At 38.7% G+C, this 22889-nt stretch overlaps 1 protein-coding gene across 1 annotated transcript in view; it reads right to left on the minus strand.

Moving 5' to 3' along the window:
- LOC126378818 (uncharacterized) overlaps positions 1 to 22889 on the minus strand; it is a 49986-nt gene that overhangs the window by 5747 nt on the left and 21350 nt on the right. The window contains exons 3-5 of the mRNA XM_050027240.1: positions 1585 to 1643; positions 977 to 1133; positions 76 to 256 (exon numbers count right to left, since the gene is read on the minus strand). Of these exons, the coding sequence (XP_049883197.1) occupies positions 76 to 256; positions 977 to 1133; positions 1585 to 1643 (397 nt within the window). The remainder of the gene's footprint in view (positions 1 to 75; positions 257 to 976; positions 1134 to 1584; positions 1644 to 22889) is intronic.

Below are 22889 nucleotides of genomic sequence, written 5' to 3' on the forward strand. Positions count from 1 at the left end.
TGGGCACTTTAGAAGAACGATCATGACCAAAGGGGATCAGTATATCTAGGTTAGATGACATAGGATGACTTGTACCTTATCAATGAACATGCATCCATGCATGCCGGTGATCTGGCAGCGGCGTACGTCGGGCACCTTGAAGTAGGTGTGCAGCAGCATCTGACAGCTGAACGTCAGCTCCTTGCTGGGGTTGTACACGCCGATGTTGAAGTGCAGCTCCTTCTCACGCAGGATTAGCCGGTATGTTAGTCTGAACCTGTGGAAGACAGACTTGGGTATTTTGTTTTTTGGGGGGGGGGGGGGGGGTTTCATATAGATATAAAAACACAAGAATGGTTGATTACAGATGGAAAAAACAAATGAGAAACAGTTATGATCCTCAACAGTGGAAGTACAATGACATCCTCACCAACCACCAGTTGCTCTGTGTCTGTCGGAGAAAGAAATTCAACAGACACCTGTTGAGGTGATGTTACACTAGTTTGATGACCCTGGTGCCCACAGCTGCTCTTAATATGGAACGAATATCAAGAATAACATAACATAGCATCACGCCTGTATCCTTGAAGGGGTAGACAGAAGTGTATTGTACACCCACTACTATAAACCCATGTAAATGTAATTTGACGCGAGCCTATTGCCATTAACTGGGCAGAAATGGGAACATACATATGTTTTCCATGATTGGATCCATGTTTGAATTCATGTTTGATTATATGATCCAAACATGAATTCAAACTAAATTCGAATTCAGACTATGATGTTAGTCACGCATTCTCCAAATAGGGCTCAAAGCAGCGCTGGGCAGCCTCTCCGGTATCATCTTCACGCGCCAGCGCAGCGAGCTCTCTTCTTTGTAATAATCCAAGGATCATTGGTATATCCTCCTAAGACCGAATGTTCTTTATAAATCCAAACCCCATTGTTTAACTATTGTGTCTGGAAATCTCGGTCTAAAGAGGTTAAGTATACTAACTGGAAATGCCACATGGAGCGGGTGAAGTCATCGTCCATCAGGCTGAAGACAGCCTCCACGTCGCCGCTGGGCAGCCGCTCGGGCATTTTTTCCACATGCCAACGCGCTATCCGGGCGAATCCATGCTGCGGACCGAACGCCCATTGTCCGAATTGAGCTGTTGGGGAGAATACAGAAAAGTCATTTTCCACATAGATACTAGACAAGTTTTTGTCTGAATATTGGTGTTCTGATCATTCGCACGATGATCCTTCGGATTTTTCCATTCCCTGTGCACAATGTCAGAAAAAAACGGAGTTTGGTAAATAGTATAGCATCGCAAGCTAAATCAAGTGGAGCTAAACTGTTGGCCGCGGTTACTATTAATACTTATCACTGCGAATAACATATTTCTACCGATACTGTCAACCAAATAAAATATAGACAGGATGCCAGACAATTCGGCCAGACTGATCCGGATCAAGAGATCTCTATTTACCCGATTCTAATATTATATTTACACGAAATCAAATCTGCGGGACCATTGCATCATTGTGTAACAACTCCATTATTATGGAAACATAAACCTAATTCTAAAGTATTTGTATTTTAAATTTCAGTATACTTACGAAATACGAAAGGTATTCCTCCCCTTATCGCCCGTTTCCCGTCGAAAACGGCTTGTTTACTGGAAAGAAGAAAAACAACATTAAATATAGAAACATAATTTTAAATTAACAAATCACAAATAAAAATAAAGGAATCTCTTCAAGTTGCAGAGTTCATACAAAGCGGAACTCTTAAACTCTTTCGCTTTTAAAAAATGAAAGAAAGAAAGTTATTCCAAGTCCGGAAGGGTCCAAATAGCTAAATGATGACGAAAAATATTTGCAAGAGCAATCAAGATTAACTGTATCTCAACTCTGACAACTTGAAAGGTTTCTACGGGTTTCTTTGAAACATTTCCCGTTTGTACAAACAGAAAAACATCTATTTCTGATAAGCGCTTACGTGCGGGTACAATTTGAAGTGGTTGCGCAAAAAAATCAAATTTGTTAAATTGGTGTCGGATATTGCGGAATCATTAAATCTGTTGTTCTGCGGTGATGTTGATCTTGTCCAAAACGTTATGATTTGAGTCGACCACGTAGGTATGCAATGGTGGCGTGGCTAAATCAGACAGCACGTTTCAATGTTCGGACCGGCCGGGATGTGCATATAAAGGCATTAGCGATCAGTCGGGACCACAATACGACCGCACCATTACCGCTGCAACTCACGTTTGGAGTCCGATCAATTTTAGCGGTTGCATTCCACCGCGGACGGGGCACCGAGCAAAAACCACCCTTATATTATAAATGCATCAGTGGACAGGTCGCCGCGACAAAAACTCAGATCGAGCAAGCCGCGTATAAATTATTTATGCCATTTTTAGCATTTCGGAGTTTGTCGAATGGACAGGACTGGACGAGCCGTCGGCGGCGACAAATCGAATGTCCGATTTTGTTGATTGTGACCTAGCTAGCGTGTTTTGTTAATAATCTGTTGCTGGATGCCACTTTGAGGAAAATAGTAGAACCCGGGAACTTTTAAAGCCGTATTTTAAACCTAAATTTCAAAAATCCAAAGACTTATTTGAACATTCCAACTTGTTTTTTTATACTCTTTTACGGCCGAGTCCATGGCAGCTTTAGCCATAAGATGCTCGTATCATACGGTCGATGACAGCACAGCTTTTCCTTAATGATCTCGCGTTAATGCTCACACATCCGATGAATTCGTGGAAATTTTTTCATCACTCCTGTAGCAAATTGACTCTGGGACATGATGAACTTTGCAAATAAACGTTGTTTCTTGATATTCAACGTTTCAAATAGATCGGTATGATGTTTTTGATGCAATGAACTATGTAAATATGGGTTTTCCAAACAGGACTTGTAGATTTGATTCATAACCTGAATTCAAGATTAATATCGAATAAATATTAAATAACCATCATTTTAAAACGATCTTATAGATTGAATTTAAGTAGAGATAAGCGGATAAAATGGCTTGACATGACAAGGCGACCACGCTTCTTTCTGCCACAGATCAGATCAGATAAATCAACATAGCATCACGCCTGTATTCCCTAAGTGGTAGGCTAAGGTGTATAGTATCTACTACACCCACTCTTCACTACCTATGTTTTAAGTCCCTTGTACTTTATAGGGGTGAGCCTATTGCCATTAACCGGACACAGGTCCTGGATACCACGTGATATCAATTATCAAACTTACATAGTCAAATTCAATGGTTTAGAGCCCAAGCCGGTATTGGAACCCGTGTAACTAAGATTAAAGTCACTCGTTTTGAACAAGGCTATCTCATATACAGATAAATGATACTACGAAAATCGCGAAAACTTGGTCCGAGACAGGTAACACAAATAAAAATAAGCTAATCCCCACCACGATTGATTTATAACAAAAGGCACTATACCTATTTGTCTTTATTACAATCCACTATTGATAAAGGCAATTTATAGGCTGTTACAGGCATAAATAACGGTCGGGAAGTCAATAAAGCTTCACACCTACGTCTATGAACTATGAGCAATCGTGTAACCTAATAATATTAAACGCGGTGAACAAATCACAAACCTAAATGATAGTCTTGCGAATCAATAGGTAATTTGCAGAAGTATTGAGAAAGAATACATACAAAAACTCACGCCTATTTTCCACCGGGGTAAGCAGAGATTAAAAAAAATGTTGTCGTGTCATGTTTAACTTTTTAACGATTTACTTTAAAGAAGTTGTTAAGCATTGTCATTTGATAACTTAATAAGCTTCTAGTGTTTAATAAAATTATATTATGTAATAATTGTTTATTATAAAAGCCATGTTTTATTAATCAGGCATTATTTTATATGTAAATTTTTAATGCGATCTTTAAATGTCGAGTTAAATGCTGTTTAATTTCCTTTTTTTCCCGTCGGCATCCGAGCACACTTATTGCGCATGTTGTTTACGTTTAATAATGCAAGAGGCGTGCTTCTTTAATTGGGACTAACAAATATGGAATATATGACATTATATATTTATAGAGTCTAATGTCACATCACCTTTCCATTCAACCATTGCAATCGTTACCCGGCGGACAACCGCCGGCATATCTAAACGTAGTTTCATAGAAGCCATACAAGATAATTGCATTTACATAGATAATAGCCGAGCTTATTATAATCCAAATAGCTCGGTGTGTTCTGTCCCATGGGAAAATGCATCGTCGTTACATGTAATTATGATTTAATTCTCGTAATTGCGGCTAAGTGATACGCCAGGACAAACGATGTCGTTACTTTCAATTTGTACCTATCGATAAGATTGCGATTACTCAATAATTGCTTATGTTGGTAAACATGTTGTTACTACACATACATAATAAATAGTTCCTTAAATATATTATTTCACATGCTATTGAAAAAGAAAATTATTAAAATTAGTAATTACAAATTCATCAGCGATCTTGACGCTTTTATCGTTGTTGGCAACATCTAACAAATTTTACTTTTTTTTTTTTTTTTCATAAAATAACAGATTTTTATTCTTACCGCGTTAAATTAGAAATATGAGACTCCCGATATTCCCCGATATTATGTGGTTTAGTGATATTTATAACCGCGTAAACCTCAAACAATGACAAGTGTTGTAAGTTATAGAAAAATGGCGCCAGACTTACAATAGCAATGACTGACGTAACAATTTTTCCGGTATCAAATGGACTTTCGATTGGATTTAGTTCGAGAAAGAGCGAGGGATAGATAAAGTTTTAATTAGACATTCCCGTACCCGCGACTTGCCTCGCACATTCCGCGCTTTTTACCGCCATCGGATCTACCATCCTCTCACCCGCAATAAATCCACCTTCGGCTATTGCCGCCCCTTAGATAATCGCACCATTTTTACAATTCACCGTTTTTTGCGGATGGTCGACTTTAGGATCAATCGGGCGTAAAATCGCACGTGCGATTAATTTTTAACACGATTAACTAATCATTTAATAGTTCAACGCAGTTTTAATAAGTTTTTTATTGACGTAACTTATTGGCCGGTCAAATGGGGAGCGCTGAGAGCTTTTACCCGGTACATGAAGACAACAGGCTTGTTAGGCGCGAACCTCTGCTCAAGCCGTTGTCTCAGAGGATTATATTTGAAAGAATTAATCGACCCTAGTGGGGCGATAGCGATGAGCGCTGAATGAGGGAAATCGTCGACTACGCCGAGATGTAATAAGTACACGTGTAACTTGAGTATCCAATTTAAATGGGACAGTAGATATCATTGCGTCAATTATCGTTAAAATTGTTCCCGATTCAAACAAGCGGAGATGCCCGGGGCATAAATGTACCGTAAAGTAGCTCCCGTAACCTGCTTAGCGACTCCGTAAAAGTAAATTGCAGCTATTTTTGCGCCAATAAAGCGGATACAATAACAGAATCGATTAGAAAAGAATAAAAGGAAAGATAAAACTATCATGCGCGTGCACCTGCTAGATGTCTCCAATAGTCTCTTGATAAGGAATGTGGGTACCAGTAGAGACACAAAAAAGTTACACCCTGAATGGGGACAGCGCCAGTTAAAGATCAATGAAGCAATTAGCAGTTGACAGGTTTGATAGGATACAATTCCTACTTGGCAGCTGTACCAGGGGGGTTAAACACGATGTTGAAGCGTTTAAAGACGGTGCAACATGACCTTATTATAACTGGGGGGTCAAAATGGCCACATTCAAATCAAAATCAAAAATTATTTATTCGGACAACATAAGATCCATAGGGTTAGTAACAAAAACTTACACGCTAAGTTAGTTTACAAAATAAGGTGGACGATATTCGGATTTAAATCCGCCCGCCATCCTAATCAGGTGGCACATTAAGGGCGAATCGTATTTGTCGGCAATCGCATTGAAGCAATTCATCTAAGAAAGCAATATTGCTATTTGACATTTGTGTGCATTGCGCACTAACTTATTATGCGCAAATATAAAATTACAATATTGCTTTCTTAGACAATTCATCTAATTCGATGTGGCTGTTTTAACCCCCCAGTTCTTACTTTGGCATCGTGTTTGTTGCTAATAATAAGCTCGTGTTCCACCGTCTTTAAATGCTTCAACATCGTGTTTACTAAAAAGATGAAACTTGACAGTAACCTACTGCGATGATGTGACGTAGGTATATCAATCTGGTTGGCGGGCGCGTTATTTAAAAAAATGCATTTTAATGATCGAGTGATTTATGTCATATGCGCCCAGCCGTAGTAACTTTTCAGTTAATCTGTGATGCAGCCAAGTTCGAAAGGGACATATCAGAAAAATATGTATTATCAGTAAGTTTCAACTCAACTTTGTATCAAATTAGGTATATCATTTTATCATCATCTCCCTATCCCGTATCTCGTTTATCCATTTTTCACGGGGTCCGCTAACCTAACCTGAGGGTTTGAGGTCCAATGTTATTCGAACCCGGGGCCTCCGGATCGTGAGCACAACGCTCAACCACTGGACCACGGAGGCCGTTCTTACACCCTTAAAAGCCACTTCCAAAAAGGATATAATAACTTCCTTCTTTTTGAAGTCGGTTAAAAATCAAATGGACAAAGTTTATTTTTTACTCCAGACGAGACGGTCCATTTCTCGGAATCACTCCACTATCATACTATGCTACTCAGTTAATCCGCTCATATTGTCCTCATTGAGCCGATCACGGTAAAAAAACGAATATTGTGCCAGTTTCACGAGACTAGACTCCCAAGCATTGTGTGCACTTTCAAGTATCGATTAGATGCCTTCCCAACATTGTTGAGGTCGTGAGATGCGCCGGCGCAGGGTGCTGTCACACTATGAGTATTCATTAGATCTAAGTATGGTAAGTAAATGGTTTGTTAATGCTATGTATTATGTAACAAACAACACTTTTTAACACAGTGTTTAATAAGGCCTTCAGGTTATTTTAGTGTAGATCTTTCTTTATCAAACAGCCTTTACTAAACAGCCTAAACTATAGATTGATGGCAAAAGCATCTGGCAGCTTAGCACTGTGTATCTTTGATTACTTGAGACTCTGCCCATTCCGTTAGGGATAACGGGCGTGAGTTTCTGTATATATGCGTATAGCAAATGTGCCTTGGTCAGTGATAATGTTTCCGGCAGTAAATAAGAGCAAAAATACAGGGTGTTAGTGACATCGTAACGAATACTGAGGGGGATGATTCAGACCATGATTCTGAGTTAATATCAAGTGGAATTTTCCGTCGCAAAATTCATGTATTTTATTTAAATTATTTTTAATTCTACACTCTTGCGATGGAAAACTCCACTCGATATTAGTTCAGAATAATGAGCTGAATCATTACCCCTCAGTATTTGTTACGATGTCACTTACACCCTATACAAGTACATACAAGTAGCCATACATTTTTTTTTATTATTTTCCGTTCCATACTTTTGCGACGGCAAATTCCACTTGATATCAACTCAGAATCATGGCCTGAATCATCCCTCAAAGTTTTCGTTACGATGTCGCTAACACCCTGTATGTATATAGAGCTTTATTACCTAATTTAAAAAGGAAAAACAGTTTTTACAACGGGAATATTCTCAAAATGGGAAAATGGTAATATTCCCGGGAACAGCACTACACTGGTGTCGGTTATTAATACATATCCCTGCAGGGTATACAGCTGGTTGTAGACGGTTCATCTTGTAGCGGGACAGTTTCGCTTAATGAATTTTTGTCACGACACTTACGACAAGGCGCGACGGCGACGTCGCCACTGACAATGACAGTGGCTTATTTTTTTTTATTTATAAAGGTACACCAACAGCTTACATAATAAAACAATAAAAAAAATAAAAGTTACATCAGGAATTAGACTGTTACATAAGCCCATAGGGTAGTTTCCAACTAGTCAAGACAGTTACTTTTTACAAAAATGTAAAAAAAAACTTTATACATTTGTATGGAAATGCAACCTGTGACGTCATAGAAAACGTGACAAAATGTCGCACGTATTATTAATTTTTTCTTTATTAAAATTTGTAAATAGTTTGAATAGAGAAAATAAAACTTTTTTGTCACCTTTAAATCTGTCTTTATTTAGTAATCAGGATTTCATAAATTATCTTTGACCTAGGTAACTACCGGATTTAGTTGTTTTACTTTGGCTTTTAACAGTCTCCGTGGTCTAGTGGTTTGAGGGATGGGCTCACGATCCCGGGTTCACATCCCGGTGGTGACGTATCACAAAAATCACTAGTTTGGTTAGGACATTACAGGCTAATCACCCGATCATCCGAAAGTAAGCTGATCCGTGCTTCGGAAGGCACGTTAAGCCGTTGCGTTGGTCCCGGTTACTACTTACTGATGTAAATTAGTAGTTGTTACAGGAGCCATATCAGGGGTTGACACCCTGACACCAGGGTTTGGTTGGTAATCCACCGCACAACCCTCACGATAGAAGAAGATTTTGGCTTTGTATAGATTTTTTTTATTAGACATTTAAGAAGTTAGAACATGTTACATGTCGTTATATTTAAGACGTTTGGAGAATATTTAAAGAAGTTGTAGACCAGAAACTGGTACTGGTACTGGTGTTACATGTTGTGCTTTTTAAGAAGTCAGAATACATAAAAAAACATTTATCCAAACATTTCAAACTCAAAGTCGAATACGGTGGTTTAGAGTTCGAGCCAGGATTCAAACCCGTGATACTACGATCACGAATGGGTCTATGACGGAGAAGTGAGAATTACGTAAAGTATATGAAATGATAACTTGATAAGTAATAAATAAATAAATTATAAACCTTAAGTCACTGTAGAGCGAAGCAACTCGAAGGGTTATGTACATATATGTATGTATACTTAGGTACAGTAAAACTAATAATCTTATCCAGTTTATGTAGATAATAAACTGATACAATTTCAAAAGGCAATTAGTACTTGTAACTTGTTGCAAAGCTAATCAATTTTTTACTTTTTTTTCTATTCTTCAATTAAAAATAGAACTTCCTCGCCCACCACTTTCTTAGAGGTTAACGTACGATAAGTTTACTCGTTATTGAATATAATAATTCCGCAAAGCAGCCAACAAGTACGAGCTCATTATGTCCATGAATGGAAATTCATTAATATTGATTGAGGGCACTTTCCACACGTTAGGGGCGAGACCGCACAAAAACTACGAAAGCATCAATAAAAATGCAAAACAGACATCGTTTTTCCCTTTCTATTTAATACTGTACGCGGATAAAAAGCTAACTGAATTAACTTTTAACTCGTTCTTTGATCACTGTGCTATTATTACGCTCGACTACTACAAAGTATGTAAACGCTTAAACATGTTCAGGTCGGAGCGGTCCTTTATTTAATGAATCCTCTAATTATTTTAACCAGAGGCCGTGTGAAAAAAGTAGCGTGAGCTGTCACAAAAAGCAAAGAGAAACCGAATTGAGGAGCTACCGAGATAATGAGTGGTGCCGCGTCACTTTGACATATTAAGAGGAGATCGGGGACTGGTTCTGATGTAAAAAGCCCTAGACGTAGACTGAGCATCGACAAAATAAAGGTGCGTAACTGATGCGACACCAGACCTTATTAGATCTGTTTAGGATAACCACACCCGCGGGCGATATCATTACCTCCCTACATGGCTTTCGAGGCAATTAAAAAATAATTGTCCGACCACAATGAAGGTTCAGTACATAAATTATATAAATGAAAAATTTAATATGTTGATATTCTCGTTAACGTCGCAAAAGAGAAAAGTACTCCTATTGTATAATAAATACAATGCCATAGCTCTACGTTGCACTAAATATTTTCTTGATACCCATATGATAACCATAACCACACCCAAGCGACTGCAAATCTCCAACTTAATACACCGTCTTTAACCCAAACACTTCTTCTCTTGTGTAGGTTGTGAGACCAATGCCCGACCTTATCAACTCTGGTGTCAGGGTTACTATTGAGCCACCAAAGGTCTGACATGACTCATAACGACTACGTACTTACATCAGTAAGTACCTACCGGGACCAACGGTTTAACGTCCCTCCGGAGCACGGATCATCTTACTTCATTAATAGGGTGTTCAGCAATGTCCTGAATAATCTAGGAATCATAAAGTCCCTACCGGGTTTGAAATTCAGATCCTCCGGATCGTGAGCCACTGGACTACGAAGACCCAAACGCTAGGGAACCCTAAAATATGACATTTAAAAGCGGACAGCATCTTATAAGCTTCTGTTTAATAAACAGCCGATGTTACCTTCCATTTGAGTAATTCCAGTAATTTCTGATTATAAATTATTTCGCCAATCGCCTGATTACACACCTCGAGCTCAAAAATGGCCGGTTAATTTTGTATCAACACGAAACTGTATAAAGTCAGATGGCTTGAGTGTCGGGTTGGAACGCGTGAGTGGGAAATTCTTCAAGTATTTTTTGGAACCGGTTATATTAGAAGTGCAGTAAGTTTGCCGCGCAAAGCAATTCTTGAACTGAATTCCTAGGGTCAGAATCATGGAAGATCTCATATGATAGCTACTGCATTTGTTTATTAATTTATTTGGTCATCAGTCAAAAGAATCGGTGAGCAAAAAGTCAGTGAATCCGAGACTTAAATCGTCACGGGTTGGAATCGATTCGGGCTCTAAATCACTGAATTCGACTTCATGTGTTTTCTTAACAATTGATATCACGTGGTTTCCTGGATTTGTGCCCTGTTTATGGAAATATGCTCGCCCCCTATTACATGGGACTTAAGATTAGTGGTGGTGGTTGAAAGTGATGTGTCAGGATCGAAGTAAGTGGAATTCCATGGTTTCTGCCTACCCCAACGGGAAATAGGCGTGGTCTTATGTATGTATGTAGAAAACACATAAATCGCTTCTTGTCATTTATCATTATCATTAGCTTACAGTATATTGATGACTCTTATATGTATTTCTAATGTTTTCATTACACGAAAAATAGTTTATTATTATTTTCTTAGTCGATTCAAAATAATAAATGTCCACCATAAATAAAATTAACATTAAAGTCTAGTTCGCCGTTGACCTGTTCCTGTTTAATAAAATTAATTAAACCTGATCTGTCACAAATCATTTTATGACATTCATTGCCCAAAAACGAAACGCCTCATTTTTTTGGACGTGACTTTATTGTACATTTCCCGCATACGGCATTAGCTACTTGGCCGAAAGGCATTAACTCCTTTACCGGACAAAACATAATGCCCCGGAGGCTAAGTAGCCCGATGTAATTTTTTTTAAAAGTATTAAGATGATCCATAATTTTCTTTCATAACTTACTGTTAGAAACATATGGCTATGCAAGTAGAACACGGGGAAAAAAGATCCCCGTGGTTCACCTGGGTGGAGTACGAGGTGGACCACGGGAAATAGAAGTTCCTACTCCACCTTCAGCTGCTTCTCTTCCTGAGCACGTCACAAAATCCGATAGAGATTTTGTTCTTTCTAACATGATAGACAATTGTTATGGGCGATAGACGGACCTCTTGTCACCATAAGGTTCATAATATCCATCTTAGGACTTTGTTTGTTTGTACATACTCTTTATTGCTTTAAAATACAAAGAAAATTTGCATATAATTTATCGTTAGATAAAGCATAGGCGAGCTTATCCCTAATTGGGATTTCTTCCAGCTAACCTTGGACAACCTGAAAGAAACTCACTGGGCCGGAGTGGGAGGACTTCGTAGCAACAGTTACTGCAAGTTGTCTTTCATTACTTGTGACTCTGCCTACCCAGTTAGGGATAACAAACGCGAGTTTATGTAGGGATGTTGACTGACACACGCTTATTTACACTGAAAGTAAGTCGTGATCACCCAGCCAATTCCGTTACTACTTTAGTATTTGACAGAAAGAGAGAGAAAACATTCGTATTTAACAGACACCATTGCATTATGAATGAATGTCATACATAAATGCCAGTCCCCCAGTTGCTTTGCAGCTTAATCATAACGTGATCCAAGCCGGTTGTTCGCTTCAAAGCCGTAGGCTTCTGTGCTTTAAAATCAAGTCTGCGCCATTTGGTTATAAATCCCGAGTCTGATAGAGTGAGTGATTCATTCGTAATCAGACGATGTAATAATTCGTATTACAAAACCGGAGACACGTGCGCTGGTTGGGCCCACGCAGTTCCGCACTTTCGCGGCCCTGCGGCTGAAGGTCTCAGGTTCTATAAAGTGAACAGCTATGTTCCACAGAAGCTCGTATCTTATTTAGGCTTTAATATCAGGAGAATATTAGTTTTACTCCCAAAGTCTTCCATTCTTCAGAGGCTATAAAGGCCAATGGTCAAAACGGCTTTCAGATGACTTCAAAACTGACGAAATGTCCAGCCACAGTAGATACATTACGTCTTATGTATTAAAACGTATATTTGTAGGTAGATTTATACTTTTAAATAAATACCGTAATATTCGTTTGTGCCTGGTTAATATCAATAGCTTAGCCCCCTATTACATGGGACTTCAACATAGCTGGTGACGAGTGGGTGTTCTATGTGATATACACCTCTGCCTACCCCCTCGGGAACACAGGCGCGATGCGATGTCACGTTGGTATCTATGCAAGTGCATTTGGCCAACATAGCCGGCCCAATTCCATTTCATCTTTAATTCTTAACTCTTATCTTCGTTGGTTGAGTAAGTCCCACAAATTCTACACTAATTACAACGTAAAACCCATCATAACCCCATCATTATATTTAGAAGACAGAGTTCCGTATTCCGGGTCTATAGAGATCTTTGACTTTATGGTCCACAAACCACGGCCTGTTCGATTCGAAAGCCGTTTGAAGGCCTCTCAGTTGGTTTAACTATTTGTCAATGAATTACAATCTGTCAATGATAGATAACAGGCTGCTTAACACGACTACATTATGGCTATAAAGTTAAAATTTCTGTAGCACGAGACTAGGATTCAATATTCTTTTGACTTTCAAAGTTTCAAGTCACCCGATTAAGAATAATTAACAAAAAAGACCCTACCTATTACCTATTTTACCTATATATGATAATAATAATCATTTGTATTCATAACTTTGTTACACGTCAAATTAAAATACATCTTATAAAATAACGAAAAAAAAAGAAAAATTCATTCATCGTATAATCTGCGATATACAGATAAGTTATACTAAAACTACAAATTACATTAAAATATAAGTCAAATCAGATCAAATATCTATACTTTAACATTGGAAACAATACATTAAGAATGTATAATTTAATAGATATACATTAATAATTATGTTATATCCTTTAATAATATAATGGTACCTATTTTAAAACTGAGTCCTAATTTATCAACTTTTCTCGTTGTGAGATTTTCTAAGTACCTAGATTACTTACAAGTACCTACCTAGATTACTTAAGTTAAGCTAGAAATAGATGCTAGTCTAACATAATCAATTTCATTTTTCTTTTTGACTTATTTTCGATTTTCTTTTATGTATTAAGTAACAATGAGTCCGACTTTTGACTGCTTTTATTAATAACGTCACAGGACAGTATTGCCATACAAATTCCATCGAATTTTTTTCATAGAAAATCTCATTTGAGTAAGTTGTCAAATAGCCTATTCTTCTATATTCTTTCTGGTCTATATTCTTCTCTCTTCTTTAAATCCTATTATCCCCTGCCCGTAATTTGTCCTTCCCTTCCCCTTTGCTTCTCATCCACTGCCTATTGTAAGATAGAACATAATCGATCGGCCTAATCTCGACTGATACATCACTATGCTAATGTACGTCACAACATTGGCTTCTGTACTTTGACAGATCTAACTCGTACCGAGTAATGAAGCTATTGTAAAATATTATCTACATTGATATATGATCTTCAGTAACTGTACTAACTGAACTAGACGTTCTGTTCATTATATCAACCAGCTGGGTAGATCGTTCCGTGTCTTACATACACTGTCTGAATGATGTGTATGAATTAACTATTAATTATTAAATTATTAATTATTGAATTATTGGGTAAGCAGAGACTATGGAATTCCATTTGTTTGGATCTTTACATACTTCTCTTGTTTCCGTGCGCTTACGCGCTCTGTCTATAGCCGTAAGGCATCTTACACCATGTTTGCTTATTAGACCCGATCTTGGTTCACAAACACGTAATTAAGTGTTTATTTTTCAATTTGTAATACTTGTTTTCCTTCTATAATGTTTGTTATAAATGAATCGTGTCGTATCAGGTGGCCAAACATATTTCCTCTCCGGTTCTCTATAGTGAAGGGAAGAGAGGAAGGGGTAGACCTAGGATAACATTTATGAAACAAATAAAAGAGAAGGTGCAGGTCGTGTCGTATCGGGAGGTGAAGGTTTGGCGGTTACTCCACTGACAAGAGGGCAGCTCTTAAATAGAGAAAGAGAGAGAGAGAGAGAATACTTGTTTTAATATCATACTAACGCGGATACTAAGGTGCTTAAATTATTATCTTGGGTTTGAATTCTATATATGTAAGTTAACTTTTCAGACACACAATACCACCTCTAATTACATTTTAGACCTTTATTATGATTATATAACGTAATATACACGTTGCCGAATGTAACTATACGGAAGCGAATGACTCATACATTTAACAAATATAAATTTTGATTGACGTGTTACCTAAATGCGCAAATGGGGATAATTATAGTCGGCGCAAGATTACATGGGCAAACTAAAGAATACCCGAACACGTGTTAAACCAACTTATATTATTATTCGTGAATTTAAAACTAAAGGTACTTGTAAGTAATCTAGGTACTTAGAAAATCTCACAACGAGAAAAGTTGATAAATTAGGACTCAGTTTTAAAATAGGTACCATTATATTATTAAAGGATATAACATAATTATTAATGTATATCTATTAAATTATACATTCTTAATGTATTGTTTCCAATGTTAAAGTATAGATATTTGATCTGATTTGACTTATATTTTAATGTAATTTGTAGTTTTAGTATAACTTATCTGTATATCGCAGATTATACGATGAATGAATTTTTCTTTTTTTTTCGTTATTTTATAAGATGTATTTTAATTTGACGTGTAACAAAGTTATGAATACAAATGATTATTATTATCATATATAGGTAAAATAGGTAATAGGTAGGGTCTTTTTTGTTAATTATTCTTAATCGGGTGACTTGAAACTTTGAAAGTCAAAAGAATATTGAATCCTAGTCTCGTGCTACAGAAATTTTAACTTTATAGCCATAATGTAGTCGTGTTAAGCAGCCTGTTATCTATCATTGACAGATTGTAATTCATTGACAAATAGTTAAACCAACTGAGAGGCCTTCAAACGGCTTTCGAATCGAACAGGCCGTGGTTTGTGGACCATAAAGTCAAAGATCTCTATAGACCCGGAATACGGAACTCTGTCTTCTAAATATAATGATGGGGTTATGATGGGTTTTACGTTGTAATTAGTGTAGAATTTGTGGGACTTACTCAACCAACGAAGATAAGAGTTAAGAATTAAAGATGAAATGGAATTGGGCCGGCTATGTTGGCCAAATGCACTTGCATAGATACCAACGTGACATCGCATCGCGCCTGTGTTCCCGAGGGGGTAGGCAGAGGTGTATATCACATAGAACACCCACTCGTCACCAGCTATGTTGAAGTCCCATGTAATAGGGGGCTAAGCTATTGATATTAACCAGGCACAAACGAATATTACGGTATTTATTTAAAAGTATAAATCTACCTACAAATATACGTTTTAATACATAAGACGTAATGTATCTACTGTGGCTGGACATTTCGTCAGTTTTGAAGTCATCTGAAAGCCGTTTTGACCATTGGCCTTTATAGCCTCTGAAGAATGGAAGACTTTGGGAGTAAAACTAATATTCTCCTGATATTAAAGCCTAAATAAGATACGAGCTTCTGTGGAACATAGCTGTTCACTTTATAGAACCTGAGACCTTCAGCCGCAGGGCCGCGAAAGTGCGGAACTGCGTGGGCCCAACCAGCGCACGTGTCTCCGGTTTTGTAATACGAATTATTACATCGTCTGATTACGAATGAATCACTCACTCTATCAGACTCGGGATTTATAACCAAATGGCGCAGACTTGATTTTAAAGCACAGAAGCCTACGGCTTTGAAGCGAACAACCGGCTTGGATCACGTTATGATTAAGCTGCAAAGCAACTGGGGGACTGGCATTTATGTATGACATTCATTCATAATGCAATGGTGTCTGTTAAATACGAATGTTTTCTCTCTCTTTCTGTCAAATACTAAAGTAGTAACGGAATTGGCTGGGTGATCACGACTTACTTTCAGTGTAAATAAGCGTGTGTCAGTCAACATCCCTACATAAACTCGCGTTTGTTATCCCTAACTGGGTAGGCAGAGTCACAAGTAATGAAAGACAACTTGCAGTAACTGTTGCTACGAAGTCCTCCCACTCCGGCCCAGTGAGTTTCTTTCAGGTTGTCCAAGGTTAGCTGGAAGAAATCCCAATTAGGGATAAGCTCGCCTATGCTTTATCTAACGATAAATTATATGCAAATTTTCTTTGTATTTTAAAGCAAATCGAATTCATTAGTTTAGAGCCCTAGCCAGGTTTCGAACCCGTGACACTACTATGTAAGTCACGCGTTCTCTGAACACACCTATCGCGGATTTTATATCATATTCCGTTTATTTATAGCGTTCATTATAATACAACAAGTCGATATACGTCGCAATGTTTGACGTAGTATTATTTATAAATAACATAAATGGGCCACATAAATAGATCTCAAATGATATATGTTCGCAATTAGTTACCAGTGGGTTGAAATACGGCTAATTGCGTAGTTTTAAAATTAAAAATGCAAAGGATAGCAAACCGGTCAAATGGATATTACTTATTACTTCACTTCGTTCTATTTGCATACTTTTTTGTATTGCACAGTTGTCCCACAATTTGTACGGGACATATTCACAATTATTGAAAAAAAAAAAAAAAAAAACTTTCTTTTGTTTAAAATCCAATTAGGTACAATGTGTTTCGGCGAACAAATACAAGGCGATGAATTTAAAAGAAACAGGTGTCCAGTGACTGCAGTCCATTCCAGTCCGTTTAATATTCAGTGTTCATGAGTTAAGGCTCGTCTTCACTAACGATATGAGTCGATATCGGTCGACGTCGCTAGTTTTCGACCGACTGCTGTCTTCCGAAATCGCGCGTTTTTTTTTTTTTTGACGTGACTTATTGTAGATTTGCCGCAGATGGCATTAACTACTTGGCCGGACAAATGGGGAGCGCTGAAGGCTCTCACCCGGTACAACGTTTAAGACAACAGGCCTGAGGGTGCCCAGTTGGGCGCGAACCTCGGCTCAGGGCGTCATCTGAGAGGAAAAATATTTGAAAGAATTAATCGACCCTAGTGGGTCGATAGCGATAAGCGCTGAATGAGGGAAATCGTCGACCACGCCGGCGGGGTCGGTATCGGGGTCCTGAAGTGTTTGGTGTCGCGAGCTGATTGGCTGCCTCTATGGCTAGGGTAATCGGGTCGTCGGGATCGTATATTAGGACGGACGCCGATACTTTTCAGTACCGTCCCTAAGCGGGATGTATTCGGAAGCCGCAACTACCAGGGGATTTGGGTGGTGCGGAGCAGAATCGAAAAAACGTTTGGAAGCTAATTTGAGCCATTGGGCAATGGTTGGCAGACCTAGGCCAATGTGCAGATTTTCATTGCGAAGGAACCACGGAGCTCCCGTGGCTTTCCGCATGAAACGATTTTGTATTACCTGTAGACGGTGAATTTGAGAGGTGCTCGCGTGAGCGAAAACTACCCCTGCATAGGTCATGATTGGACGGATGCAAGTCGTGTAGATTTTCACCTTATTCCTAAGGGATAATTTACTTCGCTTGTTAAGGAGACAATGAAGACGGCCCATTACAAACGCGGCGCGATCGCGCACTCGTTTGATATGGGCCTTGAAAGTAAGACGTCTATCTAAGACTACGCCGAGATATTTGACTTCGAAATCGCGCGACGCGGGGAATATAATATGAGAATATACTTGGCAGAGGCGGACTTATTGTAATTATCGCGATAACCGAAGTCATCGCGGACGCGGATGGATAGCTTAGTTGACATATAAATTAATTGATGGAGTCTTATCCTTCTAGTTTCACTTTTTTTTATGTACTTCTAATTTTTATCCGTCAATGCCATCGTTAAACGAGTTCATGTTAACATTTTTTTATCAGGTTATGTTGTGTTTCATATTGATGTCGTAGCCAGATCGACACATGAAATGGTTGAACACATCATGAAATGATCAATTCTACGATTTGGCCACGACATTGACACTGTGGCGTTCTTACGTAATAAACATATCTTCTCTCTTTTTTCATCATAATCACTAACCTAGGGGTGTTGATGACCTACCAACGTAGGCTGTGTCTAGTTTAATTAGTCTTTTACCGTGTGGGTTGTTATATTACCAACCCCATCAACCCTGGTGTCAGGTTTATTATTAAGCCGCCAAAGGCCCCTGACATGGCTCATGTAACGCTCAACCACTGGACCACAGAGGCCGTTAATTAGTGTAACTTATTAACTTGTCTTAAGCGTTTTAACACAAAAAAAATGCAAGCAACAAATTATTATAACGAGCGATTAACTCAGTTTTTCACGCTTTTACCTACAGTGTTACTCGGCCTTTATACACGGTTACGCTATTTATGGATACAGAAATCACGCTTGTGCCTCTTTGGGGGAGAGCAGAGCGACAATTGGGTAGTTTCCTAGGTCAAACATAATTTATGAAATTCTGATTACTAAATAGACAGATCTAAAGGTGACATAAAACGTTTTCTTCTTTTCTATTTAACTTATTTATGAATTTTAACACCATAAGCTAAAAAACTAGCTACCTAAAACATGCATAGCATGCTATTTTTTCCTAAAAAGTAGCATGGAGACTGCTACACCGACAAGAGCGTGGCTCTTAAACGAGTGATGATGATGAATTTTAATAAAGAAAAATGTAATAATTAGTGCGACAGTTTGTCACATTTTTCTATGAGGTCACAAGTTGCATTTTCATAAAAATTCCTTAGTAATTTCGTATTTTGACGTTTAGTAAAAAGTAACTGATTTAATTAGTTGGAAACTAATAGGAATCATTATTGTGAAATCACAGGTGACGTACAGACACACACAGGTGATGGTTAGACAGGTGATCGGCATACTCTATGGTTAGATTATGTTTCTTCTAAGTTTAGACGTCCCATTTGTCCTTAGTATCCGGACACAGGGCCCTAGTGCAAATGTGCTCTAATTTAGATAATCATACTTTTATTACCGATCTTAAAATGTAGTACTTGCACAGGACATTTGCTATAGATTAGCATTAGCATGATAGACACCTTGTGGTGGCCATAAATTTCCGTTTTCTCATTTAAAACTCGACTAGGCACCGGTTGCTTGCGCGCCGCGGGCTACTCCAGTCTTATTAATTTAGACTTAAGGTCAGATGTAGATATAAATACGTAGATACAAGATATCCAAGCGATACTTATCGCTACTTGTATCAACAAATTACACGTTCCGTGTTTTTGACGCTAAGTAGTGGGAACGTTTGATCTTTGAATGTGTGTAACTGTAGATCGTTATTGAGGCATCGCAGGTAGAGTAGGTTTTGTTAATGAAATGTTACTAATTAATAGGAGGAGCTCGGTGGCGCAGCGGTTCACGCGCTCGGTCTGCAATTGTTGAAGTTAAGCATACATTTCATAATTTATCTTCGACGCAGTCAAATACCATATTCATCTAAAAACTAAACATTACAATTTGACATTTAGGCATGTAAAACTAAGTGCGCAATGTAAACAAATGTTAAATAGTAATATTTCTTTTTAGATGAATTGTTTCGATGTGGCCTTTTTAACCCCCCAGGCCAATTTATTACGAACAGATCCAACTATAGCCGTATTAATTAGTCATCATCACCAGCCCATCAACGTCCCCACTGCTGGGGCACGTGCCTTCCCTATAGATGGATAGGGAGATCGGGCCTTAAACCACCACGCGGGCCCAGTGCGGATTGGTGGTTATTAACGACTGCTAATGCAACCGGGACCAACGGCACGTGCCTTCCGAAGCACGGAGGAGTTCGAGATGAAAACTTCTTTTTTGTGGTCACCCATCCTATGACCGGCCTTTGCGAAAGTTGCTTAACTTCAACAATTGCAGACCGAGCGCGTGAACCGCTGCGCCACCGAGCTCCTCCTATTAATTAGTAACATTTCATTAACAAAACCTACTCTACCTGCGATGCCTCAATAACGATCTACAGTTACACACATTCAAAGATCAAACGTTCCCACTACTTAGCGTCAAAAACACGGAACGTGTAATTTGTTGATACAAGTAGCGATAAGTATCGCTTGGATATCTTGTATCTACGTATTTATATCTACATCTGACCTTAAGTCTAAATTAATAAGACTGGAGTAGCCCGCGGCGCGCAAGCAACCGGTGCCTAGTCGAGTTTTAAATGAGAAAACGGAAATTTATGGCCACCACAAGGTGTCTATCATGCTAATGCTAATCTATAGCAAATGTCCTGTGCAAGTACTACATTTTAAGATCGGTAATAAAAGTATGATTATCTAAATTAGAGCACATTTGCACTAGGGCCCTGTGTCCGGATACTAAGGACAAATGGGACGTCTAAACTTAGAAGAAACATAATCTAACCATAGAGTATGCCGATCACCTGTCTAACCATCACCTGTGTGTGTCTGTACGTCACCTGTGATTTCACAATAATGATTCCTATTAGTTTCCAACTAATTAAATCAGTTACTTTTTACTAAACGTCAAAATACGAAATTACTAAGGAATTTTTATGAAAATGCAACTTGTGACCTCATAGAAAAATGTGACAAACTGTCGCACTAATTATTACATTTTTCTTTATTAAAATTCATCATCATCACTCGTTTAAGAGCCACGCTCTTGTCGGTGTAGCAGTCTCCATGCTACTTTTTAGGAAAAAATAGCATGCTATGCATGTTTTAGGTAGCTAGTTTTTTAGCTTATGGTGTTAAAATTCATAAATAAGTTAAATAGAAAAGAAGAAAACGTTTTATGTCACCTTTAGATCTGTCTATTTAGTAATCAGAATTTCATAAATTATGTTTGACCTAGGAAACTACCCAATTGTCGCTCTGCTCTCCCCCAAAGAGGCACAAGCGTGATTTCTGTATCCATAAATAGCGTAACCGTGTATAAAGGCCGAGTAACACTGTAGGTAAAAGCGTGAAAAACTGAGTTAATCGCTCGTTATAATAATTTGTTGCTTGCATTTTTTTTGTGTTAAAACGCTTAAGACAAGTTAATAAGTTACACTAATTAACGGCCTCTGTGGTCCAGTGGTTGAGCGTTACATGAGCCATGTCAGGGGCCTTTGGCGGCTTAATAATAAACCTGACACCAGGGTTGATGGGGTTGGTAATATAACAACCCACACGGTAAAAGACTAATTAAACTAGACACAGCCTACGTTGGTAGGTCATCAACACCCCTAGGTTAGTGATTATGATGAAAAAAGAGAGAAGATATGTTTATTACGTAAGAACGCCACAGTGTCAATGTCGTGGCCAAATCGTAGAATTGATCATTTCATGATGTGTTCAACCATTTCATGTGTCGATCTGGCTACGACATCAATATGAAACACAACATAACCTGATAAAAAAATGTTAACATGAACTCGTTTAACGATGGCATTGACGGATAAAAATTAGAAGTACATAAAAAAAAGTGAAACTAGAAGGATAAGACTCCATCAATTAATTTATATGTCAACTAAGCTATCCATCCGCGTCCGCGATGACTTCGGTTATCGCGATAATTACAATAAGTCCGCCTCTGCCAAGTATATTCTCATATTATATTCCCCGCGTCGCGCGATTTCGAAGTCAAATATCTCGGCGTAGTCTTAGATAGACGTCTTACTTTCAAGGCCCATATCAAACGAGTGCGCGATCGCGCCGCGTTTGTAATGGGCCGTCTTCATTGTCTCCTTAACAAGCGAAGTAAATTATCCCTTAGGAATAAGGTGAAAATCTACACGACTTGCATCCGTCCAATCATGACCTATGCAGGGGTAGTTTTCGCTCACGCGAGCACCTCTCAAATTCACCGTCTACAGGTAATACAAAATCGTTTCATGCGGAAAGCCACGGGAGCTCCGTGGTTCCTTCGCAATGAAAATCTGCACATTGGCCTAGGTCTGCCAACCATTGCCCAATGGCTCAAATTAGCTTCCAAACGTTTTTTCGATTCTGCTCCGCACCACCCAAATCCCCTGGTAGTTGCGGCTTCCGAATACATCCCGCTTAGGGACGGTACTGAAAAGTATCGGCGTCCGTCCTAATATACGATCCCGACGACCCGATTACCCTAGCCATAGAGGCAGCCAATCAGCTCGCGACACCAAACACTTCAGGACCCCGATACCGACCCCGCCGGCGTGGTCGACGATTTCCCTCATTCAGCGCTTATCGCTATCGACCCACTAGGGTCGATTAATTCTTTCAAATATTTTTCCTCTCAGATGACGCCCTGAGCCGAGGTTCGCGCCCAACTGGGCACCCTCAGGCCTGTTGTCTTAAACGTTGTACCGGGTGAGAGCCTTCAGCGCTCCCCATTTGTCCGGCCAAGTAGTTAATGCCATCTGCGGCAAATCTACAATAAGTCACGTCAAAAAAAAAAAAAACGCGCGATTTCGGAAGACAGCAGTCGGTCGAAAACTAGCGACGTCGACCGATATCGACTCATATCGTTAGTGAAGACGAGCCTTAACTCATGAACACTGAATATTAAACGGACT

This window comes from Pectinophora gossypiella, chromosome 2, assembly GCF_024362695.1.
Source record: "Pectinophora gossypiella chromosome 2, ilPecGoss1.1, whole genome shotgun sequence".
Classification (NCBI taxonomy): Eukaryota; Metazoa; Arthropoda; class Insecta; order Lepidoptera; family Gelechiidae; genus Pectinophora; species Pectinophora gossypiella.